The sequence below is a fragment of the Peromyscus californicus genome, unplaced genomic scaffold (genome assembly GCF_007827085.1).
Source record: "Peromyscus californicus insignis strain IS unplaced genomic scaffold, ASM782708v3 Scaffold_21__1_contigs__length_65335640, whole genome shotgun sequence".
In the NCBI taxonomy this organism is placed as follows: Eukaryota; Metazoa; Chordata; class Mammalia; order Rodentia; family Cricetidae; genus Peromyscus; species Peromyscus californicus.
The window spans coordinates 25,394,740-25,421,293 of record NW_026294514.1 but is presented as its reverse complement, the minus strand read 5'-3'; the positions used below and the strand labels follow the sequence as shown (position 1 = coordinate 25,421,293).

The window sequence follows — 26,554 nt, the reverse complement described above, 5'->3', positions numbered from 1 at the left end:
CTGACATCTCTCATTATGGGTTTTTATTTTCTTGCTCCTTTGCAGATCAGGGATTGTTTTTGCTGGATGCTGACCAATTTGAGCCTTGTTGCTGTTGGCGATTTTTAGAGTCATAGGAATAGTTTTCAGCTCCCCTTCCCCACCTTCGTCCCCGCACTGGGATGCAGCTCAGTTACTTAGAAATAGTTTGATACTTCCAAAGAGCATTTTAAAATTAAAAGTTTGTCCTGGTCGCCTTTCATCTCTGGCTAATGTTGCTTTACTGCCAAAGCTACAGCGTTTACCCAGTGAAAGATTTTTTGGTAGTCAGCAAAAAAATAAAAATAAAATAAAATAAAATAAAAAAATCCTTACCTGGGTTCCTTCGCTGGCTCCTTTTGAAGAGTTCTTTCCCCAGCCTGTTCCTGCCCTCCCATGCACCAGTCTGCAGACCTGCAGTTACCTGGATGAGATTCAACCAGGACTGTAGAAATCTCTTCATCTCTCATCTCCCTATAACCCATGTGGCCAGCTGCCTAGCGTCCTTGGCATTCCAACTTCACCTCTCCCACTTCCAGAGACGTCTGAGCCGAGAATAAATCTGTTCTGGGCTGTAGTCTGGAAGCTCTCCACAAGTGGTAATGATATATGATATATACAGTCTGGGGGTCTTGATTGGTCTAGTTCTCTCTGCCAATTAAAGAATTTTAAAAGGCAGGAACAATCTTGAGTTCAAGTGGTAACAGCAGAGAAATCTCACCCACCACAGACATGCAGCAAACACAGAGAAAGTGATTCTGCTAAGCAGAGGGGGAGCGGAGCTCAGGAAGCCAAAAGTTCCAGTCTCCTCTTGAGGGCTAGGATTTCTTAAGTCTCTGAAGAGTTTTTCTCCTGTAAGTTAGAGTTGGGTCAGTCTGAAAAAAGACAGGATGGTTGATTGGCCCACAACTGTTGAGTAACATGTCCTGATCCTGCCTTGAACCTGTTAAGCCAATCCAGCAGTGGGGGCCTGCTGGCAGAAGACAAGACCCAAAGGCCTTTGTTTACACTGCCAGGCTTTTGTCTCAAGTCAGGAGGAAGAAGAAGCTGGCTAAAGTTCACTACCTTTATTGCGTAGCCATGGCCCTCCCTATCTGTCTGCTACCAGGGAGTCTGTCTAACCCCGAGTCACAGTAATGTGGTGTATTCCTAGGTCTCTCTTGCACTTGCTCTCTCTCAGAGGTGGCTGCTCATTTTAGTTCCATGGCACTTGATAATCAATATTTCAAAACAATTGTTTCCTGTGTATATTCACGCGTGTGGACACACACACACACACACACACACACACACACACACACACACACAGTGGTGATATATTATGTATCAAATAAAGCTTGCCTGAGGATCTGAGGACAGAGCCAGCCATTAGATTAAACATAGAGGCCAGGCAGTGGTGGCACACACCTTTAATCCTAGCACTCAGGAGGCAGAGATCCGTCTGGATCTCTGTGAGTTCAAAGCCACCCTGGATTACATGAGATTGATTCAGTCTAGGAGAGAAACAGAGCCAGGCAGTGGTGGCACGCACCTTTAATCCCAGTACTTGGGAGTCACACGCCTTTAATCCCAGCATTTGAGATCTCATGCCTTTGCTACCAGTATTTGGGAAGCACACACATCATTAATCCCAGCACTAGGAAGGAAGTAAAATGAGTGGGTGGAGAAAGGCTTATAAGGCATGAGGAGACAGGAACTAGACCCTTTTGGCTGAGGACTCAGGCTTTCAGTCAGAGGATTCATGGAGATAGAATCTCACCTTCCATTCATCCTGAGGATTCTGCTGTGGGATGTCTTTCTGTACGCTGTGAGTATGTGTTGCTCTGATTGGTTGATAAATAAAGCTTCATTAGCCTGTAGCAGGGCAGGATAAGGTTAGAGGACACATTCAAACAAAAGATGAGACAAAGAAGGGTGAAGTCAGGGGAGATATCAGCCCGCCACCCAAGGAGCAACAAGATGCCAGCAGACCAGTAACACCACAGCCACATGGCAACCTATAGATTAATAGAAATGGGTTAAGTTTTAAGAGCTCTCTAGCTATAGCCTGACCCATAGGCCATATTATTTGCAATTAATATTATGCCTCTGAGTGATTATTTTATAAGCGGCTGTGGGACTGCAGGGCCAGGTGGGACCAGAGGAACTATGGCTATAGGACTCGGTAGTGGTGAGAATTTTCTCTAGTGGCTTGTTCCTTTGTCTCTCTGATCTTTCAGCATTTACCCCAAGATCTGGCTCCGGGTTTTTATTATGCAAGACCATTTAGTATTCATGCAACGTGTGTGTATGTGTATGTGTGTGTGTGTGTGTGTTGTCTGGCTTCTTAGTCATTTCAGACTATAGGGTAAATTCAGTTCCTATAAATGGACATTTCTCTCCCACCTGCCAATTCCCGAATAATCACTCCGAGGCTTAATATTAATTATAAATACTCAGTCAGTAGCTCAGGCTTATTACTGACTAGCTGTTACACTTAAATTAACCCATAATTCTTATCTCTGTTTAACCATGTGGCTTGGTACCTTTTCTCAGTACAGCATTCTCATCTTGCTTCCTCTGCGACTGACTGGCGACTTCTGACTCTGCCCTTCCTCTTCCCAGTATTTTTAGTTTGGTCACCCCACCTATACTTCCTGCCTAGCTACTGGCCAATCAGCGTTTTACTAAACCAATTCAAGTGACAAATCTTTACAGTGTACAAGAGGATTATTCCACAGCAAGTTCCTCTTGCTCCATCTTATCCAAACCTGACCTAATTCCTCTTCCACCACCACCACCCCCAATCTTTTATAGGAATACACAAAATAGTTCTACAACTTGAACAGCTCCCTGACCCCCAGGCCAGATTTCTCTGTATAGCCTTGGCTGTCCTAGAACTCACTTTGTAGACCAAGCTAGCCTCAAACTCACAGAAATCCTCCTGCCTCTGCCTCTCGAGTGCTGGGATTAAAGGCATGCACCATTGACAGCTTTTTATTTATTTTTATATGTAAGTATGTTTTGCCTATATGTCTACCTGTCTATCATGTATGTGCCTGGTGCTTGTGGAGACCAGAACAGGGAGTCAGATCCCCTGGAACTAGAGTTACAGTCAGCTATGAGCTGCCAGGTGAATGCTGAGAATTGAACCTGGGTCTTCTGGAAGAGCAGCAAGTGCTCTTAACTGCTGAACCATCTCTCTAAGCCCCTTAATGTAGACAGTTCTTGGAAGCTTATTTCCTTCTCTGGCTATTTCCTCCTTAGGGTGTCATGTGGTCATTGCTTCCCGGAAGCTGGACAGATTAAACTCTGCTGTAGATGAACTGAGGATGTCCCTGCCTCCCTCTAGCTCTGCGCAAGTCACTGCCATACAGTGCAACATCAGGAAAGAAGAAGAGGTAATGTAAATATGGCCGCACAGCATATGGACTTGTTGCTCTTTGCAGAAGTTGTTCTTAACCCCAGCTGTACCTAAAGGCGGTGAGGACCATGAGAAGGCAGAGCTGTAAGTACGTGTGTGTGCTCGTGACTTACTGAGCTGGTGACCTCAGAAGGAGAGCTAGCAAAACACGGAAGAGGAGCTAAACAAGGATGCGCTCTTAGCTAGAGACCCTTTAAGGCATTTCTTACTGTTCGTTTTTTTTTCTGATTTCATCACTATTATTTAAGGTTGGTACTTAGAAATTAATGTAGTTGCAAGTTTTCTTCAAATCTCTCCCACTCACATCCCCTAATACACAGAGGTTTATATTAATTATAATTGCTTGGCCATTAGCTCAGGCTTATTACTGACTAGCTCTTGCATGTAATTTAACCCATAATTCTTATCTATGTTTAGCCACATGGCTTGGTACCTTTTCTCAGTTCTGCCTTGTCATCTTGCTTCCCCTGTGTCTGGCTGGCGACTCCTGACTCAGCTTTTCTCTTCCCAGAATTCTCCTTGTCTGCTTATCCCACCTAGACTTCCTGCCTGGCTACTGGCCAGTCAGCATTTTATTTATCAACCACTCAGAGCAACACATGTTCACAAAGACATCTCACAGCAAATTAATACTAATGAGGCTTATGCACAGAGGTATCTTGGTGACCCTTTGGTATATCTTGCCATCAAAATTAGAATTTTGGCTTGTGATTTATGTACAGTGGTAAGTTCACACTATGGGATTTGGGGGGTTATTTGCTGGTGGCTTTATATGTTTGGGTTGTAGTATTTAGAATCAACATGCATTATTAGAGTCTATGAATTGCTTTATAGTTCTAAACCAAGTGACTAGGTCACATAGCAGGTTAGCTATTAAACTTTACTTTCAATGTTCCTTTAGGTGAATAATTTGGTCAAATCGACCTTAGCTAAGTATGGTAAGATCAACTTCTTGGTAAACAACGGAGGAGGCCAGTTCATCTCTCCTATTGAAGACATCAGTGCAAAGGGATGGCAAGCCGTGATCGAGACCAACCTGACAGGCACCTTCTACATGTGTAAAGCAGGCGAGTGTCTCCACGGCGCAGTAAAACAAACAAACGAACAAAACCATGTCTTTGGTGAGAAACCACAGGGGGTGCTGGAAGAGTCGCTGTCGGGGACACAGAAGACTCATGTCAATAACATCTGACCCCTGTTTATCTTGGTCTTACCAAAATTCATATCTTATGTTTGTGATCTGTGTCTCTTTAGAGATTTGGGGTTTTGTTTGTTTGTTTGTTTGTTTTTGGTTGGTTGGTTTGGTTTTTTTCGAGACAGGGTTTCTCTTCGTAGTTTTGGTGCCTGTCCTGGATCTTGCTCTATAGACCAGGTTGGCCTCGAACTGACAGAGATCCACCTGGCTCTACCTCCCAAGTGCTGGGATTAAAGGCGTGCACCACCACCGCCACCACCATGCTGAGTGCATGCGTGTTCCCCATGGGTACACAGTTGCCTGGAGAGGCCAGGATAGGCATCAGATCCCCTACAACTGGACCTAGAGATAGTTATTAGTCACACAGTGTAGGTGCTGGGAACAGAGCTTGGATCCTCTGCAAGATCGGCCAACGCTTACCCACTGAGCCATCTCTCCAGCCTGTGTCTCCTTAGTTTGATCTGAATCTTTTTTTCTAAAAATGTTTTTTAATTTTCTAAAAATGAATGCTATTTCTTTTAAAAAGATTAATGTTAGAACTGCCTAACACTAACTTATAGAATGCCCCAAAATTCAGGATTCCTCTGGTGATGATTAAATTTAGCTTAAAAATTTTGGGGAGGAGAATAACCTCACTTTTGGAATGTATACTTCTTACACATTATACTTGGAGCGCTGTATAGAAAGCTGTTTATTATTGATCCTCACTAAATTTCATCATTTACTTAAGATTCTGTGAATGTATTAGATAATTGTCAAAATGGAACTGAAAAGCAGACAATCCCTAAAAATCACATGCACAGCTGGGCAATGATGGCACACACCTTTTATCCCAGTACTCCAGAAGCAGAGGCAGGAGGATCTCTGTGAGTTCTGGGACAGCCAGAGAAACCTGGTCTCTAAAAACCAAAACACCAACAAATCCCATGTAAAATTAAACGTAAATATTTGCTCACTTGGTGGCATAGTGGCAGAGAAGGGAATCCTTTGAAATGACCCCAGTACAGTGCGGTCACTGAATATTCCTAGTGGTTCAGACCTCACAAGACACAAAGAGGAGAAAAGGTTCAAAGCGATCTGAAGCTGCTGCTGGTGTCTATATTTTTTTGTAGAGGTGTTGGTCTTCTTCTGAGACTGTCCTGGTGTGGTGTGTTACACTAAAGAGAAGAAATAAATTATGTTAGTGAAATGGAGAGATGAGAACTTTGGTACAAGAGAAAGGACGACTGTGTGCCGGAAGATGACCCCAAGTGGGTCTCCTTTGTGACTGAACTAAATTGGAAGTGTCAGTGTGGGGTCATGTTAGAGTTTTCATTGAGATAAGTATTTCTCACTTGTCCACTGAAGAGAAACATTAACCCAGTAACACTGAGGACTCCTTCAGGTTCCCCGTGGTCTCTGAATGGAATATTGAGACTTTTAAAAGAGGTTTTATTACTCTCAGTGTGAGGAAGGAAATGTACAAAAGAAGGCTAGAATAGTTTGTCACATCAAAAATTAGAGAACTGTGGAGTATTTGAAAGGATTCCATAGATACTTTCCTTTCTTCTTTCTTTCTTTCTTTCTTTCTTTCTTTCTTTCTTTCTTTCTTTCTTTTCTTTCTTTCTTTTCTTTTCTTTCCTTTTTCAAGTTAGGGCCTCATCATGTAGTCCAGGCTGACCTGGAACCTGCCTTGTAGTCAAGGCTGGCCTTGACCTCATGACCTCCCTACCTTAGTTTTACAGGTACAGAGATCCAGGCATGTGTCAACATGCTAGCTCCAACAATAATCCTGAATAGGCTTTTGTTGGCCAAAAATGGGGTACTTTGAGCCTTACTTGGAAAATTGTGCTTTGCATTGAGATAAATCAGTATTTTTAAGTCCACAAATTTAAAATCATTCTGAGGAGGTAACAGCCACTTTTTAAAAAGATTTACTTATGTTATGTATGTAAGTGCTCTATCTGCATGTACTCTTGCATGGCAGAAGAAGACATCAGATCTCATTAAAGATGGTGGTGAGCCGCCGTGTGGTTGATCGGGACCTCTGGAAGAGCAGCCGGTATCCTTAACCACTGAGCCATCTCACCAGCCCCCAAATAGCCACTTTTTGAAGGGTGTCAGGATGTCAAGCCATTTCTTTCCATGGCTGATAAAGGAAAAGTTTTTCTTTTTTTAAAATTTTAATTGTAATCTCTCTCTCCCCTCGTCTGTCTCTCTCTCTCTGTCTATCTCACTCTGTGTGTGTGTGTGTGTGTGTGTGTGTGTGTGTGTGTGTGTGTGTGTATACAAGCACACCCATGCAATAGCATACATGTGAAGGTCAAAGGGCAGCTTCTGGGAATGGGTTCTCTCCTTTCAGTGTGGATTCCTGGGATCAAACTCAGGTGGTTACAACAAGGGTTTTTCCCACTGAGCTATCCGGCCAGCCCATTTTCTGCTTTTCATATACAAACTGTACAGCAGAGAAATTGATCATGCTAATAAATAAAGGAAATCTCCATTTTCAACTCTCTAAGGAATAATTGGGTCTAAGACAACAGCTATTCGCTGCATATTGTCATATAACAAAAGAAGACAATTACATATGCCCCTCATGGACTAAACAGTATTCCCCATCTATGAAGCATTCTCTTGCACACGTGGACACATGCACACATACACAGGTGTGTGCATCAGACCCAAATCTGCCCTTTTGTAAGTAATACAGAAGAGAGAACATAGGCAGAAAGGCACCACAGCATGCAAGCTGCCACAATCCAGACTATGAGTAAAGGCAAGATAATCCAGCTACTTTAACAAGTCAACTGTGACTGGGTGAGAAGTGTTGGAGGGGAACTGGATTCAATGAGGAAACATGAACAGATACAATGTGGGCCTCATTTACTGCTTAGCTCCTACAGAAATACTGCAAAGTTATTATACACTCAGGGAAGTGTGACTATCACTTAGTGATATTTAGGGGTTATTATTTAATCAAGTCTGTTCATGGTATTGTGATTATACTGTGAAAGCTTTTTCCCTTGTTAATGATGCAGACATATTTATAGATGAAATGATAATATGTCTTGTAATGGCTTCTCTTGTATAATATTAGAGGGACCAGCCTTAATATTATACATCCCAGGAGCTCAGGAGAGAGAACTACTAATGGCGAGGACTATTTTCAGGAAATAGAATCTCAGCACACGAGCTCTATAGTCCACTTGCTTTAATTCCTCTGGCATAACATCCTATCTACACAGCTTCAGTTCTATTCTTGTGCCTAGCTCCTTTCTTGCCTGATTTCTCTCTGTTTATCTACTGTTCCCTCTAAGTTCTATCTTAATTCTGCCTCATCTAGGTCCTTTTCACCTCGTTCTTACCCAGCTAGTACTTCCCCATCTGACTCTTCCTCATCTTCCATCTTGTTCTTCTGGTGCTCTCCTCTAGCCCTTCAATCTAGTTCTTCCCCATCTCAGTTTGTTCCTCTCAAGTTCTTACCCTTCTAGTTCTTCCATTCTCTTTTCTCTTCTCTATCTCTCCATGCCCTGGAAGTCCTGGTATATAAAGCCAGGCTTCCAGGGGTCAAACGGAAGGGTGATAAGAATCACATTGAGAGGCAATAACCGTTAATTATCATTTGCAACCCCAAAGAGAAGTGACCAAAGGGGAAATAAATTAACTAAAGGCTAAATTCAGGTAATATCTAAGAAGAGGGATCTTATGTGCTCAACTATTAAACTCTTAAACGTGATTAGTAGAAAATTTTAAGAATCTATAAGTTGCTAGGTCAATGGGAGAAAATAGAACTGTCTTCTTTTTTCCTGTGGCTCCTATCTGTGCAAGCTATCTGCCGTTTTTCTGCAGGGTGGGGGTAAATGTGCTCAGTCGCTAGGCAACCTGTGTACAGCTAGATGCCTCTGGTGATAGTTAAAGGGAGATCTGGATAGAGGTAAGGTTTGGGAAAGGAGGAAGTAAAGCTTAATTGGCACATCCGCCAGGCCTTCTCAAACAGGTAGTCTGGATGGTTAAGTCTGTTCTTAGAGAGTACAGAGGTATCTCTGATAAGGTACTTTCCTCCATCTGGGGATGGACCTGGCTGGATGCTGCCAATGATGATAATTACAGGGAGGCTTGGACTGGGGTTGGGCTGAAGCATAGCTGTCAGCACAGAAGGTTATCTAAATATTCCTAGAAGTGGTTAGGTAAGGAGTTAGTGGTCTATAAAGTTAGTAAGGCTGTAAGAAAGGAGGGTCTGAGCTAAATTGTGTAAAGCTATTACTTAACGTCCACCTGACCTAGGCGGTGTCTCCTTGTGAAATTTGTCTTAATTCAGGAGACTTGCATGTGGACTGTTATTACTGCTAGTCCTTGAAAGTGGCCAAGGGAGATATCTGATTCCAGAGAAAGCCTTTCCTGAGGCTGTTCTCCAAATACCTGGAATGTGTATGTCCAGAGAGTGATCAGTCCACACTGTTAGCCCTTCTTAGGGAAAAGTCAATTGGGAAAACTATGAAGGCACACATGATTTTCATAACAGAATACAGCTGATATATAACAAGCCAAGTAACACCAGAAACTCCTTGGGATTTGGCTTCCTCTGGAGGAATTCCCTGATTCCTCCAGGTAGTGACTTTGCCATAACCAGCTGAGTTCTTATGATATATTCCTGCGGCCCACAGCAAGCTTCTATTTATTTATTTGTTTGTTTGTTTGTTTTATTGGTTGGTTGGTATTTTGAGATAGGGTCTCTCTGTGTAGCCTTGGCCATCCTGGAACTAGCTCTGTAGACCAGGCTGGCCTCAAACTCAGTGATCCTCCTGCCTCTGCTTCCCAAGTGCTGGGATTAAAGGCCTGCACCATCACTGCCCGGCTTAAAAAAAAAAATTCTTTTTAAATTCAAGTTATACTAGATACTGTGTGACTGTTACCATTTTAAATGAGTCAGTGCTCCAACAATTTTCATCTAGATTATTAGTTTATTGAAGATTTTTTTCTAACTCATTTTGTATCTTTCCTTGGCATTTTTTCAGCTTTACCTCATGGTTTATTAAATTAGCTTCTTACTATATATCAATTGGAGGTCATCCTGGGCTACACAAGATCTCATCTCAATAACAAAAATTAAATTAATATAGAAGACATCATGCCGGGCGGTGGTGGCGCACGCCTTTAATCCCAGGACTCGGGAGGCAGAGGCAGGCGGATCTCTGTGAGTTCGAGGCCAGCCTGGTCTACAGAGTAAGATCCAGGACAGCCAAGGCTACACAGAGAAACCCTGTCTCAAACAAAACAAAACAAAACAAACAAACGAAAAAAAGAAGCCATCCAGTGTGTGCCAGAGCAGGATATGATAAGGGAGGAGTCAGGACGCTGTTTAACACGGTTGTCGTTTGTCTGGTTTTGCAGTTTACAATTCCTGGATGAAAGATCATGGAGGGTCGATTGTCAATATCATCGTCCTGATTAACAATGGGTTTCCAACAGCCTCGTAAGTATTTTATGTATTTTTTTCTATGTCTTTAGATTTTTGTTCTCTTAATGAGGGGCGATAATGAAAAAAACATCTTAAATCAATGATTTATGCCTTTAGTAAATTGCAACCCCAATAAATTCCTTTTAAAATAATGTTATTATTAATTCATGGAAATGATGTATTTTATTTGTACCTTTAAAAAATGTGTGTGGTTGGAGGCCAGAGGTCAACATCTGGTGTCTTTGCCGATCCCTCTCCGCCTTATTTTTTGAGACCGAGTCTCTCACTAAACCTATCGTTTTCTGATCCAGCGAGACTGGATGGCCAGTGAGTCTCCGGTGCCCTCCTGTCTCTGTCTCCGTCTCCCCCTCGCTGGAACCACAAGCATGCACTGCCGTGCCTGACTTTTATGTGAGTGTGAGGATCCAAACTCGCACACCCTCAAGCTTGTCTAGCAAGCACTTCATCTGCCTGCCTTTTCCCTAACTGCTACTCATTTCCATTCAGATTAAGGTTTCTGTATGTGGTGGTTTGAATGAGAATGGCTCCATCCATCCTAGCGAGCCAGGAGAGGGCTCCATCCATCCTAGGGAGCCAGGAGAGGGCTCCATCTATCCTAGGGAGCCAAGAGAGGGTTCCATCCATCATAGGGAGCCAGGAGAGAGTCCATCCATCATAGAGAGCCAGGAAAGGGCTCCATCCATCCTAGCGAGCCAGGAGAGGGCTCCATCCATCCTAGTGAGCCAGGAGAGGGTCCCATCCATCCTAGTGAGCCAGGAGAGGATCCCATCCATTGTAGGGAGCCAGGAGAGGGTTCCATCCATCCTAGTGAGCCAGGAGAGGGTCCCATCCATCATAGGGAGCCAGGAGAGGGTTCCATCCATCCTAGTGAGCCAGGAGAGGATCCCATCCATTGTAGGGAGCCAGGAGAGGGTCCCATCCATCCTAGTGAGCCAGGAGAGGGTCCATCCATCCTAGTGAGCCAGGAGAGGGTCCATCCATCATAGGGAGCCAGGAGAGGGTCCATCCATCATAGGGAGCCAGGAGAGGGTCCATCCATCCTAGGGAGCCAGGAGAGGGTCCCATCCATTGTAGGGAGCCAGGAAGCAGAGAAAGGAGGATGCTGGAACTCAACTAGCTGCTTCTTTGTAAAATCCTTGCCTCTTGGAATGGTCCTGTCCACATTCAGGATGGGTCTTTCCTCCCCATCTCCACAGTGAACTGTAGTGAATTCTCTCAGAAAAAATCTTCACAGACACTTAAGAGGGGTATGCCTTACTAATCCCTAAGTACTTATTAATCCAGTCAAGCTGATGAGCAAAATTAGCTGTTACATATTAACTCTTAACTGCTAAGACATCTCTTCAGCCCACAACCCAAATTCTTTACCCAGTGAGATATATGTAAGAGAGAGAGAGAGAGAGAGAGAGAGAGAGAGAGAGAGAGAGAGAGAGAAATCAAGGATCTTTCAGATACACTAAATTGGAAAGAATTGATCAGCAAATATGCAGGGCTACAAGTTGAAGGAAATCCTTCATCACTTACTACCTAATCTGTCTTTCCTCACCTAATTTCAGATGCTTTTGAATGGAAATTTTTTCCCTAGTTTTCTATGTTAATTTTTCCACATTAAACCACACAGCACTTGGTTCTGGGGATATTATTATGCTGTACATAGAAATTCTGAATCTCATTATCTCTGAATCACATCACCTTTTTTAAAAGGGGTGTGTGTGTGTGTGTGTGTGTGTGTGTGTGTGTGTGTGTGTGTGTATGTGTGTGGTGTGGTGTGTTGTGTTGTGTTTCCTCTGTGGTTTGTTATGTTTTTGGAGTCGGGGTCTCATACATCCCAGGCTGACATTATACTTGATGTGTAGCTGAGGATGATCATGCTACCATGTGCCACAGCACCTGGTTTTATGTGATGCTAGGTATTGAATCTAGGGTTTCGTGCATGCAGGGCAGCACGCTACCAGCAGAGTGACACCCCAGGCCCATTTCTACATTCTTCATGAGCCCCTGAACAGATGCAGACCAAATGCTTTGTGTGCTGTTGTTGAGACAGGGTTGCCTGGCTTGCATGTGTGCTTGACATGTGTCCCCGGCTTGACTGGAACTTGCTATGGAAACCAGGCTGGCTTCATACTCGAGGTAATCCAACTGCTCTGCCTTCCAAGCGCTGGGATTAAAGGCATGCACCACCGCAGCCTGGCTCAACTCTTTTGTTAAACAGGGACTCACCATGACAGAGACTCCTAACAAAACCAATCTTGTGGCATTCTCAAGTCACTGATATGCTTGTCAAGTTAGCTAATGAGGAACATTTTCAACAGAAACTGGTGACAGTGTTTCTGTCTTTCATTAGGCACAGTGGAGCTGCAAGAGAAGGCGTCTACAACCTCACCAAATCCATGGCTTTGGCATGGGCCAGCAGTGGAGTAAGGATCAACTGCGTTGCTCCTGTAGGTAACTATTATATTCAAAGTCTGTTGACAAATTGGGCTCCTCTGATTCCATTTGTGTTGTGGATAATTGTGTCCTTGAGGACAAGATAGTATATACTAACTGTATAAATATACTATAAAAGATTGACTTTTGCCGGCAGTGGCACACACCTTTAATCCCAGCACTCGGGAGATAGAGCCAGGTGGATCTCTGTGAGTTCGAGGCCAGCCTGGTCTACAAAGTGAGATCCAGGACAGGCACCAAAGCTACATGGAGAAGCCGTGTCTCAAAAAACAAAAAACAAAAAACAAACAAACAAAAAAGATTGACTTTTAACATAGGTGTCCTGGGTGGTTTTGTGTGTTAACTTGACCCAAGCTAGAGTTATCAGAGGCAGGAGCCTCAGCTGAAGAAATGCCTCCTTGAGATCCAGCTGTAAGGCATTTTCTCATTTAGTGATCAATGGGGGAGGGCTCTGTCCATGGTGAGTGGTGCCATCCCTAGGCTGGGGGTCCTGGGTTCTATAAGAAGGTGGGCTGATGAGCCAATAGGCAGCTCCCCTCCATGGCCTCTGCATCAGCTCCTGCATCTGGGACCCTGCCCTGTTGGAGTTCCTGTCCTGACTTCCTTCAGTGATGAACAGTAATGTGGAAAAATTCTTTCCTCCACAAGTTGCCTTTGGTCAGGGTGTTTCGTCGCAGTAATAGAAACCCTAACTAAGACAATAGCTTAAACTAGCAAGGCAGTCATTCATTATAGCAGTAGTGTTATTTGATCGATAATGAGACAGTGATACCCAGTCTTGCTGTATATTAATATTATGTATATTTAAACAATAGTGATGCGAGAACTTTTCATCATATAGTGGGTTGTAAGTACCTGCATTATAAAAAGCACAGAGGGCCGGGCGGTGGTGGCGCACGCCTTTAATCCCAGCACTCGGGAGGCAGAGCCAGGCGGATCTCTGTGAGTTCGAGGCCAGCCTGGTCTACAGAGTGAGATCCAGGAAAGGCGCAAAGCTACACAGAGAAACCCTGTCTCGAAAAACCAAAAAAAAAAATAAATAAATAAAAAGCACAGAGGAAATTCTATTGCACAGTAAAGGTTAAGAAATCCTAGGTGGCTGGGGAGATGGCCCAGCAGTCAAGAGTGCATACTGCTTTTGCAGAAGACCTGAGCTCGGTTCCCATTACCCACATCAAACATTGCACATCCGCCTGTAACTCTAGCTCCAGGAATTCTGACACATTCTTCTAGCCTCCCTGAGCACCTGCATGCACATCCCCCATACCACACATGCACAGCGCGCGCGCGCGCGCGCACACACACACACACACACACACACACACACACACTCACGCACACACACAGAGTTAAAATACTGTTTGGGGGGCTGGAGAGACAGCTCAGTGTGCAGAGCGCTTCCTGTACAAGTCTGAGAACCTGAGTTCAGATCCCCGCACTCCCGTAAAAGGACAGACACAACAGCACACGCCTGTAACTCCAGTCCTGGGCAGCTCTCTGGATGGCTAGAAGCCTAACTGAATGAGCAAGTTCCAGGTTCAGTGAGAAACCCTATCTCACAACAAACAAACAAACAAACAAAAAAGAAATAATAAGATGGAAATTATAGAGGAAGGCACTGATACTGACCTCTGGCTTCTTCGTGCGCATGCCTGGTTGAGAACACCCATACATAGGTGCGCGCGCATGCGCGCGCACACACACACACACACACACACACACACACACACACACACACACACATACACACATACAACCTGCACTCAAAAAAGCACTACTTTGAAGAGTAATTTTTTTTCCTAAGTGATTGTGTTATTCCTTGGTATATTAGTCTTTATTTGGAAAAAAGCATAATGTCAGGGTTCTGGGAAGAAATTCTTCGTTTTCAGACCAACTAGAAGTCAAGTTATGCCTTACAATGTTACAAATGTACAATATTGACAACATCAAAAATCCCTTTTTTGTTATGAATATGGTGTGTGTGTGTGTGTGTGTGTGTGTGTGTTCAGATGCACGCACAGGCAGGTGAAAGGCAGAGGCCGATGTCGCTGTCCTCCTCAGTCACCCTGTACCTTAGTTTTTGAGACAGGGTCTCTTTGTTGACCCCGGAGCTCACTGATTTGGCAAGACTAGCTGGCCAGTGAGCTCCAGGGACCTGCCTGTCCCCACCCTACCTTAGCGCTATAGTTACGGAAGCATGCTGGCTTGTATGTGGATGCTGGGGATCTGAACTCAGGTTCTCAAGATTTCATGGCAAGCACTTCACCAACTACAACCGAGACACCTCCCCGCCTCTGTTTGGTTTTGGAGAAAGGTTCTTGCAGAACCCAGGCTTGCTTTAAATTCATTATATAGATTAAATTGGCCTTAAACTCCTGGTCCTCCTGCCTCTGCCTCCCCAGATATTTATTTGTTTGTTTGTTTGTTTGTTTGTTTTGTGAAATCAGCTAGAGCTTGAGCCTCCCTGATACTTTGTACCGGTCATGTACTCCAAGAGCCATTAGACGAAATCTCTCTCTCTCTTCTACACAGATCAACTCAAATGCTTTCCTGTGATGTATAAGTGTTGTGGGGGAGGGTAGGCAGCCAGCCATGGAGTCAACCCACTTACCAACCGGCCTAGCCAACCTGGGACTCTCTGGTCAGCTCGCCTGGTGTCTCGGTGAGCTCAGGGAGCCCTGGGTTCCATAACAAGGTGGAGAGCGATTAAAGAGGAAACGACGTCAACTTGGACCTCCACATGCACGCGCACATTCGTGCAATTCACACACACACTCAGAATTTAAAATAAACACATTTTCAATTAGCTTTCCAAGATACAGAAATCTTGGATTCTGGTGTGTTTTTTAAATTTCACTTTAATTTTAAAAACCAAGGAAATCCTGTACTTACACTTCTTCCCTGGTAAAGCAGGCATGCTCTTGGAAAGATAAACTAGAATCCCTGGGCCCTTTGTCCCTGGTTAGGTGCCCTGCTAAAGTACTTACATAGACATACTCTTCAGAAACCAAGTCATTCACGAAACAATCCAAGACTTAGCTGGTTATTGAAGGGGAGAAGGCCTCCTAAGTGACCATTTGAAAGTTCCACATGTTCATAGTGGTTGGCTGGACCTCCTTTGACAGTCTTGAGAAAAGTTGATTTAGAAACGTTTTATCTTAGGGCTGGAGAGGTGGGCTCAGAGGTTAAGAGCACTGGCAGCTCTTCCAGAGGTCCTGAGTTCAATTCCCAGCACCCACATGGTAGCTCACAACCATCTCTAATGAGATCTGGCGCCCTCTTCTGACCTGCAGCCATGCAGGCAGACAGAACACTGTATACATAATAAATAAATAAATCTTAAAAAAAAAAAAAAAAAGAAAGAAAGAAAGAAAGAAAAAAATGCTTATCTTTTCTGTTGACACTTTGGTTATTGGTCAGTGTATTCCCGATGCCTGCTTGTTGCTGCTGTTTGGGCCCTAGGGAGGGAGCCCAGGGCCTCGAGCATGCTGGGCAAGTGCTCTGCCTCTGAGTTACATCCCCAGCCCTCGGTGTGGTGACAATTGCATTTTCCCTGTTTAATCTCCTGCCTTTGTTTTCTAATACAGGGAACCGTTTATTCCCAGACTGCTGCTGACAACTATGGCCAACTGGGACAAAGCATGTTTGAAATGGCCTTTGAGGCCATCCCAGCTAAGCGCCTTGGAGTCCCTGAGGAGGTGATGTATATACCTGGCACTGATGAGATGGACTTGAGAAATGTGTGACATTTGGTACCCATGGCATGTGGCCTGCTTCACTAGTAGAGATGATTATTCCATTGCCACCAAACCATTTCTCCAGTGTTGTGCCCGTGTCGCAACACCCCCAAGCAGGACCACCACAGAGCCAATATCCGATGCAAAACACAAAGGGGGTTATTGATGACAAGCAAGCTCGGGCTTGGTCCACGTCCAATATCCAACACAGCGGGTGGAGGAGGACGGCCCCGAGCACTCACTTGAAGGGGTTTGTATAGGAAAAGTTTACATGCATTTTGGGATTGGATGAGGGGGCTGGGGGTGAGGTAGTTCTTTGAAGTTACTGGCTGAACTATAAGCATGAGGTTACTGATGGCTAACAGGATTCAGAGTATCTACAGAGACTTACATTTTTACTGCCTATGTCCTGCTTTTGTTGAACCCAGGATAGATACATTCAGATTTATTGTTCCAGTCCTACTCTCCCCTGAGGTCAACTTCTGGTCAGTTGAGCCCATTACTCCCCATATCTTGTTTTGCCAAGCCCAGGATATATAGATTTATTGTTTCAGCTTTATCTTCCCATAAGTTCAACTTCCGGTCAGTTCTAAAACTGCTGGTCAGCAAATACCTTTGGAGGAGGGGCCGGGGCCGGGCAGGGGGAACGTCTCTCAAGATGGCTACTGATTTTTCCCTTTCACCTGCACTTGAGGCTCTGGGAAATAACCTAGTTAAGTTGTTTTGACTGCGGACGGCAGAATTTTCCTCCGGAACGAAGGTCATGAAGTTAAAGACAACATGTTTTCTTGTTTCGTGCTGCCTTGCAGCTACATTACTTTATCACATGCAGTGTGGGTACAAGCAGCTCTAAGCAAGCTGGATAATTATAGGCTCATGAAGTTCAAGTATGTAAAAACCAATAGCTTTATCAAATGACCCGGAAGTAAACTTAGCTCTAATGGTGGTAGGAGAGGGGGAGAAGGTTCTTATTGAAGAATGAAAAAAAAAAAAAAAAGGCAGGATAAATAAAGGCATGTGGGGCTGGAGAGACGGCTCAGCAGTTAAGAGCAGGAACTGCTCTTCCAGAGGACCTGAGTTCGATCCCCAGCAACTACATCAGATGGCTGGCAGCTGCCTATCACTCCTACTGCATGGGGACCCAGCACCTCTGGCCTCTGCAGGCAGGCACCTGTACTCACATGCATATTTCTACACACACACACACACACACACACACACACACACACACACACACACACACTAGCAATAAATATTTTAAATAAACACATGTCATATTTCTTGGCAGAAGAATCAATTTTATTAAAAAGTCAATTTTTTCTGGGCCCATGCCTTCAATCCTAGTATGCAGGAGGCAGAAGCAGACAGGGAGATCTCTGTGAAAATGAGTCCAGCCTGGTCCACATAGTAAGTTCCAGGACAGCCTGGGCTACCTAGTGTAACCCTGTCTCCAAAAAACCAAACAAAATTAAAGTTAAATACGAAGTTGTAGGTGCCAGTAAGATGGATCAGCAGGTAAAGATTTGATCTGAACTCACACATTTGTCCCCTACGGCCACACAAACACAGCGGCACACACATGAGCGCAGTGAGTGCCCCTGCAGGCCAGAAAAGGGTGTTGGATCCTCCAAAGCTGGAATTACAGGCCACTGTGAGCCACCTGACATGGATGCTGGGAACCAACTCAGGTTCTGGGCAAGAGCAAAAACGTGTTCTTAACTACTGAGGCATCTCTCCAAGCCCAATTTAAAAAAAGAAAAAAATTAAGTCAGATTTCCCTACATCAACCTATAAATTTAATATAATTTTGCAATTTAACATGCTGAGTAGAGTTTATCTCGATAAATATCTGCAAAAACTGCCCAAGATTTTAAATTGAAATTTTATTTTATTCATTATCATTGTGTGTGTAGGCTTGTGTGTGTGTGCACGCTATGTATGTGTGTGTGTGCTCACTTGCACTGCACACACACTGATAGGCCAGTCAGCAAATGTTCTTTAGAAATACATTACACCATCTATCTTGACCATAAAGTCAAAACTACAAAAATCTTGGCAGGAGAGGGAATGTGGTTCTAATTTCTAAAAATAGCTCATGTTATATTTTATGTGCATCTTTACAGACCCTTATACCTATGTTTATTAATTTTTTTTTTTTTTTTTTGGTTTTTTGAGACAGGGTTTCTCTGTGCAGCTTTGCGTCTTTCCTGGGACTCACTTGGTAGCCCAGGCTGGCCTCGAACTCACAGAGATCCGCCTGGCTCTGCCTCCCGAGTGCTGGGATTAAAGGCGTGTGCCACCACCGCCCGGCTGTTTATTAAATTTTTTATTTCAAAAGACTCCTCTTCTAATTTAGATCCTATGTTTTTGTGAGGGGAGTAATCCTATAATGAAAGTTCCTGAATGCCGTCCTGCATTGTAGTGAGAAAGAGTCTATTTCTGGGCATGAAATCCTAAACTATCATAGATCCTGGTATATTAAAACTTAGAATATACCAGCTGGGCATGGTGGTGCACGCCTTTAATCTAAGTACTCCTGGAGGCAGAGGCAGGCAAATCTCTGTGAGTTAGAGGCTAACCTAGTCTACATAGAGAGTTTCAGGCTAGCCAGGGCTACATAGTGAAATTCTATCTCAAAAAAAATAAACAGAATAATAATGACAATACTGCCCCAAATAACCATTGATGGGCCATGTTATGTTTATATTTTCCTTCTGAAAAGAAGGACTTTAAATTATTTGAAATGAGTAGATAACATGATTAAATTTTACTTGAAATAGATGGCTTTTTGTTAATATGAGTCAGAGTGTCAGAATCATATTAGAAATTTAAACCAAGAAATGTAAGAAATATTTATTACTTTATTTAAAATTAACAAGCATGCCGGGTGGTGGTGGTGGTGGTGGTGGTGGTACACGCCTTTAATCCCAGGACTCGGGAGGCAGAGGCAGGTGGATCTCTATGAGTTTGAGGCCAGCCTGGTCTTCAGAGTGAGTTCCAGGATAGGCTCCAAAGCTACACAGAGAAACCCTGTCTCAAAAAAACTAAAAAAAAAAACAACAACAACAACAACAAAAAACCCCAAGCATTATGTTAATATTTTAAAATAAATTAGCTACCTTTTCCAAAACAAAGAAATTCTTTTTACATTCATTTGACACATTTACAAACTCTTTAATGTGTGGCTTCATCCTATGTGCTGGACCATCACCTTTGTGTCTTTGTTTAATCTGTCGAAATCTGATTTTTTTAGCCGAAGCACAGGAAAGAGAGTCTGGCTTCTTACAGCTGGGGAGCTGAAAAAGAAGAGACCATCTGAATAGCCTTCCAGATGAATGTCAATCTCCTTTTCTTCTTTTAATGCAACAAGTGATAAGAAATTTATTTGTTTTGGTTTGGTTGGTTGATTTTGGCTTTATTCTTTTGAAATTGGCTGGCCCTCAATTTGATATGTAGCAGAGAAACTTGTATTTCTGACCCTCCTGCTTGCATCTCCCGAGTGCTGGGATTACAGGCTGGTGCCACCTGGTTTATTCACCGTGGGAGATCGACTCTGGGCCTTGTGCGTGCTGGGGTTCAGCTGCACCAACCCCAACAGTTTCTTTAAAATTAGCTGCAGTGTGGAACCTGATATGGTATCAGTATACTTTCTTTTTTTTCCCCCAGGTTTATTTATTTATTTTATGTATACAGTGGTTTGCCTGTTTATACACCTGCCTGCCAGAAGAGGGCGCCAGATCTCATTATAGATGGTTGTGAGCCGCCACGTGGTTGCAGGGAATGGAACTCAGGACCTCTGGAAGAGCAGTCAATGAATGCTCTTAACCCCTGAGCCATCTCTCCAGCCCCCGTCACTATACTTTCTGCGCCCCGTTAATTTGAACCTTCCTTTTGCACACCGTGGATCTTTGATCTATTTAATTTGTAACATAGGGCACCCGTCCTTTGCAATGACCTGCTCACCCAGTCAGGCAGATCGGAAAGTTGACACGGTCCGTTAGGCAATATGGAAAGAGCACCTTTCTCAATGTCTCCACCCACTGCTCAAGTCTATTTCACGTGAAAGCCCAACATTGAAAACAAAGTGTCAGTTGTTTTTGTTTGACGTGAGAGCCTTCCTTCCTTCATTTACAAAAAAAAAAAAATTAAGAAGGTGCTTGCTGAGATGGAGAGACTTGTTTGGAGAAGAGGAGGTTCAGTGGGAATAATAGAGAGATGGGAGAGGGAAATGGGGGGAAGAATGACCAGAATTCATTGTATACACACGTGAAATTGTCAAAAAATACATGATAAAAAAAAGCTTGGCCAGATACTCATTTTAACTGTAATCCAGCCATTTTCATTTTAAAAGTGGCTTGTGGAGCTAGAGAGATTACCCAGTGGTGAAGAGCACATGTTGCAGCCCAGTGATGGTGGTGGTGGTGGTGGTGGTGGTGGTGGTGGTACACACCTTTAATCCCAGCACTCAGGAGGCAGGTGGATCTCTGAGTTCGAGGCCAGCCTGGTCTACAGAGTGAGTTCCAAGACAGTCAGGGCTATACAGAGAAACCCTGTCTGGAAAAACCACAACAACAAAAGATCATATATTGCTCTTTCGGGGTACCCAGGTGTGCTTCTCAGGATCCACATCAAGGGGCTCACAACCAGCCGAACTGTAGGTCTGTGAGGTCCGAGTCCTGTGTCTGGACCCTCAGGCACCTGTACTCACAAGTGTACATACTCACACAGGGACACATACACGATACACACATAGAAATAAAATGTAAAATTAGTGGGAGAAACAGTCTTCCCAGGGAAGAGCACACCAATTAGTTATCCCGTACCGAAAGATCAGCTCTGAAAACATACATACAAGTAACATTATACAGGCTGAAGAGGTTATATTCAGGAATATATGTGCACATACATATATACATATATATATATATATGCATGTAACAGCAATTAATCAAAAAAGAGGTCATGATTTGAAAGAAAGCAAGGAGGGATTTAGGGAAAGGTTTGGAGGGAGGAACGGGGAGGGGGAAATGATATATTATTTCAGCCGGTGGTGGTGCTGGTGGTGGCGGCGGCGGCGGCGGCGGCACACATCTTTAATCCCAAAACTGGGGTGGGGGGAGGGCTGTGCTAGGCAGATCTCTGTAGTTCAAGGACAGCCTGGTCTACAGAGCAAGATCCAGGACAGGCACCAAAACTACACAGAGAAACCCTGTCTTGAAAAAAAAATTTTTTTTAAGTAAAAAATTAGTTCAATTCCCAGTAACCACATGGTGGCTCACAACCATCTGTAATGAGATCTGGTACCCTCTTCTGGCCTACAGGCATACATGTAGACAGAACACTGCATACATAATAAATAATTCTAAACTGGGCGGTGGTGGCACACTCCTTTAATCCCAGCACTCGGGAGGCAGAGCCAGGCGGATCTCTGTGAGTTCAAGGCCAGCCTGGGCTACCAAGTGAGTTCCAGGAAAAGGCGCAAAGCTACACAGAGAAACCCTGTCTCGAAAAACCAAAAATTAATTAATTAAAAAATTATATTATTTCAAAAATAAAAGAGAAAAACTTCAAGCAGTTTAAAAGTTAAATCTTTATGGGGCCGGAGAGGTGGCTCAGTAAGCAGTTAAGACACGTTGCTCTAGCAGAAGATTCAGGTTCAGTTCCCAGCCCCCGCATGGTGGCTCCACCCACCTGTAACTGCAGTTCCAGAGGATCTGGTGCCCTCCTCTGACCTCTGCAGGCACGGTCACACATGTGGTGCACCTGTGTGCGTGCAGGCAAAATACTCATGCTCAGAAAAGAAAAAGCCTAAAAGAAGTTCAATTTAAAAAATGGCTTGTTCCATTAGTATAAACATATATTCTCTTTCTTGAAATGGCCACTGTACTTCTCTGTGGAACAAAAGCACTTGGGGTGTGTGTGTGTGTGTGTGTGTGTGTGTGTGTGTGTGTGTGTGTGTGTGTGTACTTCCTATTTCATCACCTAGAACACTAGGAAGATATGCACTCAACCTCCCTCCATTTGCATGAGTATCTGGATCAGAATATTATGACTGTTGGCACAACTACTAATATAGTTTGTATTCTTTAAAAACATTATTTTTACACTTTTTAAAATTTTTTATGAGATAGGGTCTTACTGTGTAGCTCTGGCTGGCCTGGCTCTCATTCTGTAGATCAGGCTGGCCTCAAACTCACAGAGATCTGCCTGCCTCTGCCTCCCGAGTGCTGAGATTAAAGGTGTGTGCTAGCAAGCTCAGATACATTTATTTCTTTTTTTTCATTTTCCTGTTTTGGTTTTTTTTTTTTTTTTTTTTTTTTTGAAACAGGGTTTCTCTGTGGATCCCTGGCTGTCCTAGAACTCACTCTGTAGACAAAACTGGCCTTGGACTCAGAGATCCACCTGTCTCTGTCTCCCGAATGCTGGGATCAAAGGCGTGCGCCACCACTGCCCGTCCTATTTCCTTTTCTTGAGTGCTTGTGTGACAGAGCAGAAGTGTGGTAGTCAGAGGACAGTGTTCAGGTGTGTGTCCTCTCCATGTAAGTTCCAGTGACTGAATTCAGACCATCAGCCTTGGCTGCAAGCACCTCTCCTGGGTGAGCCACCTCGCTGGCCCCAGTGTGGAATTCTTGCCAGGACTCATGCTGAGGCTCCGGAAGTTTTCCCATCATTGCTTTGGCTCCGTGAGTAAAATGTCAACACAGTGACAATGGCTTCGACCTTAAAAATCCCCTGAAGGAACACAGCCAGTCGAACTCAGACAACTACTAACATAGATAGCTATTGTGAAATGCAAAGTGTGGGAGAAACTCTGGTCTCTGTCTGATGGTGTGCTGTGTCTAAGATCAGCAAAGCTTTCACACCAGATGCAGCTGGCTGACCTGTTTATCAGTGGGGTGTGTGTGTGTGTGGTGTCCGAGCCTGTGTACAGACATGCATGTGTGCTATGGTGCATGTGCAGAGGTCAGAAGACAACTCTGTGGAATTGTTTCTCTCCTTCTATGGAATCTGATCAAATTCAGACTGTCCGCTCCTCTCACTGTTTGTTTGTTTGTTTTTCCCCCGTTTTGTTTTTTTACATATTCGTTAGTCCCTGGTATAAAAGGCAGGAGAGGGATGTGCTCAGAACCATCACCCTCTGTGGAACTCGGCTTCCTTTGACCATCGGTAAAATGAATTCTGTTTGGTTTGGGGAGTTCCTCCAAAATCACCAAGTGACTATGTTTCGGGGGACGTGGTGGGACCTTGAAGTCCCACTGGGGGACGGTTGTGATTGGCACAGCTGTGCTTTGGGCCACAGACTGAACAAATCAGAATGCCAACCCTGCTACACAAACTCACTGTCTCTGGGACCAGGATGTCAGGAGCACGTGGCAGCGAGGACAAACAGGCTTTCGTCAGACAAGGGGGGAGCCCCGGAAGGGAGTTCACTGTTGACTCGGGAAACGGCTGAGATTCAGTGTTCACCTGTGGCCTCTCCATGCCACGCCAGTTGACTGCCACTGTCTGAGGCTTCACATCTTACCATCTGTCCCTGATTTCACTGTTGTCCAAACTGTGAAGGGACACAGTCTCTGTGCTGTCAGATCATGACGATGTGCACACAGGAGGATTCACGATGCAGCTCTGTGGTTTGAGATATGGTCATTCAGGAGTATCGGGCTCCCAGCGATGGAGAAGAGCCTTTGGGCCTCTTCTTAATATTGTTTTAGCCTTTCCTCTTCTCCACGCACACATCCTCTTCTGTCCCCAGGTCTCCTCCGTGGTGTGCTTCCTGTTGTCCCCCGCAGCCTCCTTTATCACTGGACAGTTGATCAGTGTGGACGGAGGTCAGTCGTTGTACAATCACTCCTACCACATACCAGGTAAGCCGCCAGGAAGTGGACTCGCTAGCTCTTTACCTGCCCAGGCTCTGTTTTTCTTTTTCTTTTTTCTTTCTTTTTTTTTTTTTTTTTTTTTTTGGTTTTTAGAGACAGGGTTTCTCTGTGTAGCTTTTGGAGCCTATCCTGGAACTCGCTCTGTAGACCAGGCTGGCCTCGAACTCACAGAGATCCGCCTGCCTCTGCCTCCTGAGTGCTGGGATTTAAAGGCGTGCACCACCACCGCCCGGCCAGGCTCCGTTTCTTAACTCACTACCTCAGAGGCTTTCTCTTACAGAGCATCAAAAAGTACAAAATGTTTATATGTGTGATAGGATTTTAAAGAAAATGTTCTGGGGGCTGGAGATGGCTCAGCAGTTAAGAACACCGACTGCTCTTCCAGAGGACCCGGGTTCAATTCCCAGTACCCACATGGCAGCTCACAATTGTCTGTCACTCCAGGATTTGACACCTTCACACAGACAAACATACAGGCAGAAACAATAATGCATATAAAAAAAAATTAAAAATAAAAAAAAAAAGAAAATGTTCTGAGCTGAAGAAAATATCTAAATCTCTAAGTACAAGGAATGATAGAAAGGAGGCCAAATCTGCCTGTGCTGCTTAAAGACTTCATTGCTCCTTTCCCCTCTAGTAAATGGTTCTCATAGATGGCTTAGATGAAATCTAAGGATTTTGCAAAACTGTTTGTCCTGCAGATTTCTTTTTTCCTAGCCTCAGTAGGTTAAAAACAAACAAACAAGTAAACAAAACCATGATGCTTGGGCGCAGACCAGGACGAAAGGTTTAAGAGGTTTGCGAGTGACTTTCACTTTTCTACTCACTAAACAGATCATGACAACTGGCCGGAAGGAGTTGGGGACCTTTCTGTGGTCAGGAGAATGAAAGAGTCTTTTAAGAAGAAGGCCAAGCTCTAAGTCAAGGAAACACCCGTCTGTCCTGTTCATGTGTGCCTTAGCATCTCGAGAATGTTTTGTACTTCACAAGAGCTTATAATTTCTGTGGGGGAAAGAAACTAATTTTAATGTTATCAGTTTTATCTATGCAAAAACTACCCCCAAAATAAATGTATCTTCATGTCCAAACCAGTTATCTTTTAACCTGTTTTTTTTTTTTTATTTTAAACTATGTGTAAATTTGGTGGGGGTGGGGTATGTGCCCATGAGTGCAGTGTCCAAAGAGGCCAGAGGCATCAGGGTCATTAGATCCCCTATGAGCAGGAATTTCAGACAGTTGTGAGCCCCCCTGACGTGGGTATGGGGAACTGAATTCACTCAGCTCTTCCAGAAGAGCAGTAAAGGTGCTTAACCACTCTCCATCAGAAATGTTTTCCAACAGTGGCGACCCACAGGCTGAGAACCAGTGTCCTACAGTGTCTTTCTGTCATCCCCTATTGACAACCTATGGCCAGCTGGCAAAGGAAAAAACATGTAAAAGGCCCAGTTCACTTTCCACACGACTGACCATCTGGGGGTGGAGCGGAACTGCACAGCCTACATGAAGTTCTGGTTCGATCCCCAGCACCTCATACACTAGACCTAGAGGTGCATACCTGTAACCCCTGTGCTCAGGACATGACAGACAGCAGGAGGCTCAGTTCAAAGTCATCTTCTGCTACACAGCGAGTTCCACTTTACACAGCCACGCCTCCCCCAGCCTTATGTCCGTGGGAACCATGCTACCAGGCTCACCTTCAATCCCCTCGATTGCTGTGCCCCTTGTCCCAGTTCTAGGATGTGCCCAACTGAGTTATGTGGCTGTTCTGCGGCCTGTCCATGGTGGTGTCTTGGAGTGGGTGGGTAAGACTTAATGTGGGATATAGAAATAACACTTTAACCGGGTGGTGGTGGCGCATGCCTTTAATCCCAGCACTCGGGAGGCAGAGGCAGGCGGATCTCTGTGAGTTCGAGGCCAGCCTGGTCTACAGAGTGAGATCCAGGACAGCCAGGGCTACACAGAGAAACCCTGTCTCAAAAAACAAAAAAACTAAAAAAGAAAAACAAAATTTAAATTATCCTAAGACATAGTGCCTGTGTGGCCTGGGCAGGTGTCTCCATGACGGGTAAGGTGACCTGCTGACATCCCATGCAACCTAAGTCAGAAGCTCATTTTTTAGTAAAAGGGGAACCTGTAGGGCCCTGGCCCCCGTTTTGAGTAACTGTTGCCTTGCTTGCTGACCTTGATATCCTCCCTATGCTAATTCCCTGCCGGGTTCCACCCTCCTGAATGCTTAAGGGAAGTTCCTTGTCTGTGTATCCTGCATATTGGGCATTAACAGCTTAGATGCAAGATTGTAAAACATTCGGTAGTGAACTTCTGCCCTCCGGGGTTCTCCCATTGTGCTGTAAGCCTGTATTTAAGACCTCTTCCCTCCTTCAATAAACAACATTCGGCATTAAATAAAAATTAATTAAT

At 44.3% G+C, this 26,554-nt stretch overlaps 1 protein-coding gene and 1 long non-coding RNA gene across 5 annotated transcripts in view; one reads left to right on the top strand and one right to left on the bottom strand.

The window, feature by feature from the left end:
* The window catches only part of Pecr (peroxisomal trans-2-enoyl-CoA reductase), a 29,072-nt gene extending 3,845 nt beyond the window's left edge, over nucleotides 1-25,227 (top strand). Inside the window, exons 2-8 of one of the 3 annotated variants that reach the window (XM_052749805.1) lie at nucleotides 3,265-3,398; nucleotides 4,323-4,488; nucleotides 9,987-10,068; nucleotides 12,419-12,515; nucleotides 16,110-16,220; nucleotides 24,013-24,124; nucleotides 24,971-25,227. In XM_052749805.1, the coding sequence (XP_052605765.1) occupies nucleotides 3,265-3,398; nucleotides 4,323-4,488; nucleotides 9,987-10,068; nucleotides 12,419-12,515; nucleotides 16,110-16,220; nucleotides 24,013-24,124; nucleotides 24,971-25,056 (788 nt within the window). In that variant the 3' untranslated portion in view covers nucleotides 25,057-25,227. Of the gene's footprint in view, nucleotides 1-3,264; nucleotides 3,399-4,322; nucleotides 4,489-9,986; nucleotides 10,069-12,418; nucleotides 12,516-16,109; nucleotides 16,221-19,512; nucleotides 24,125-24,970 lie in introns of those variants that run through there. The other 2 variants (XM_052749806.1, XM_052749807.1) reach the window with 2 other exon arrangements.
* Nucleotides 1-26,554, bottom strand: part of LOC128117654 (uncharacterized) — a 55,093-nt gene that overhangs the window by 3,602 nt on the left and 24,937 nt on the right. For both annotated transcript variants that reach the window (XR_008220865.1, XR_008220867.1), the window contains exons 6-7: nucleotides 5,573-5,773; nucleotides 355-1,872 (exon numbers count right to left, since the gene is read on the bottom strand). This is a non-coding gene — a long non-coding RNA (uncharacterized LOC128117654). The remainder of the gene's footprint in view (nucleotides 1-354; nucleotides 1,873-5,572; nucleotides 5,774-26,554) is intronic.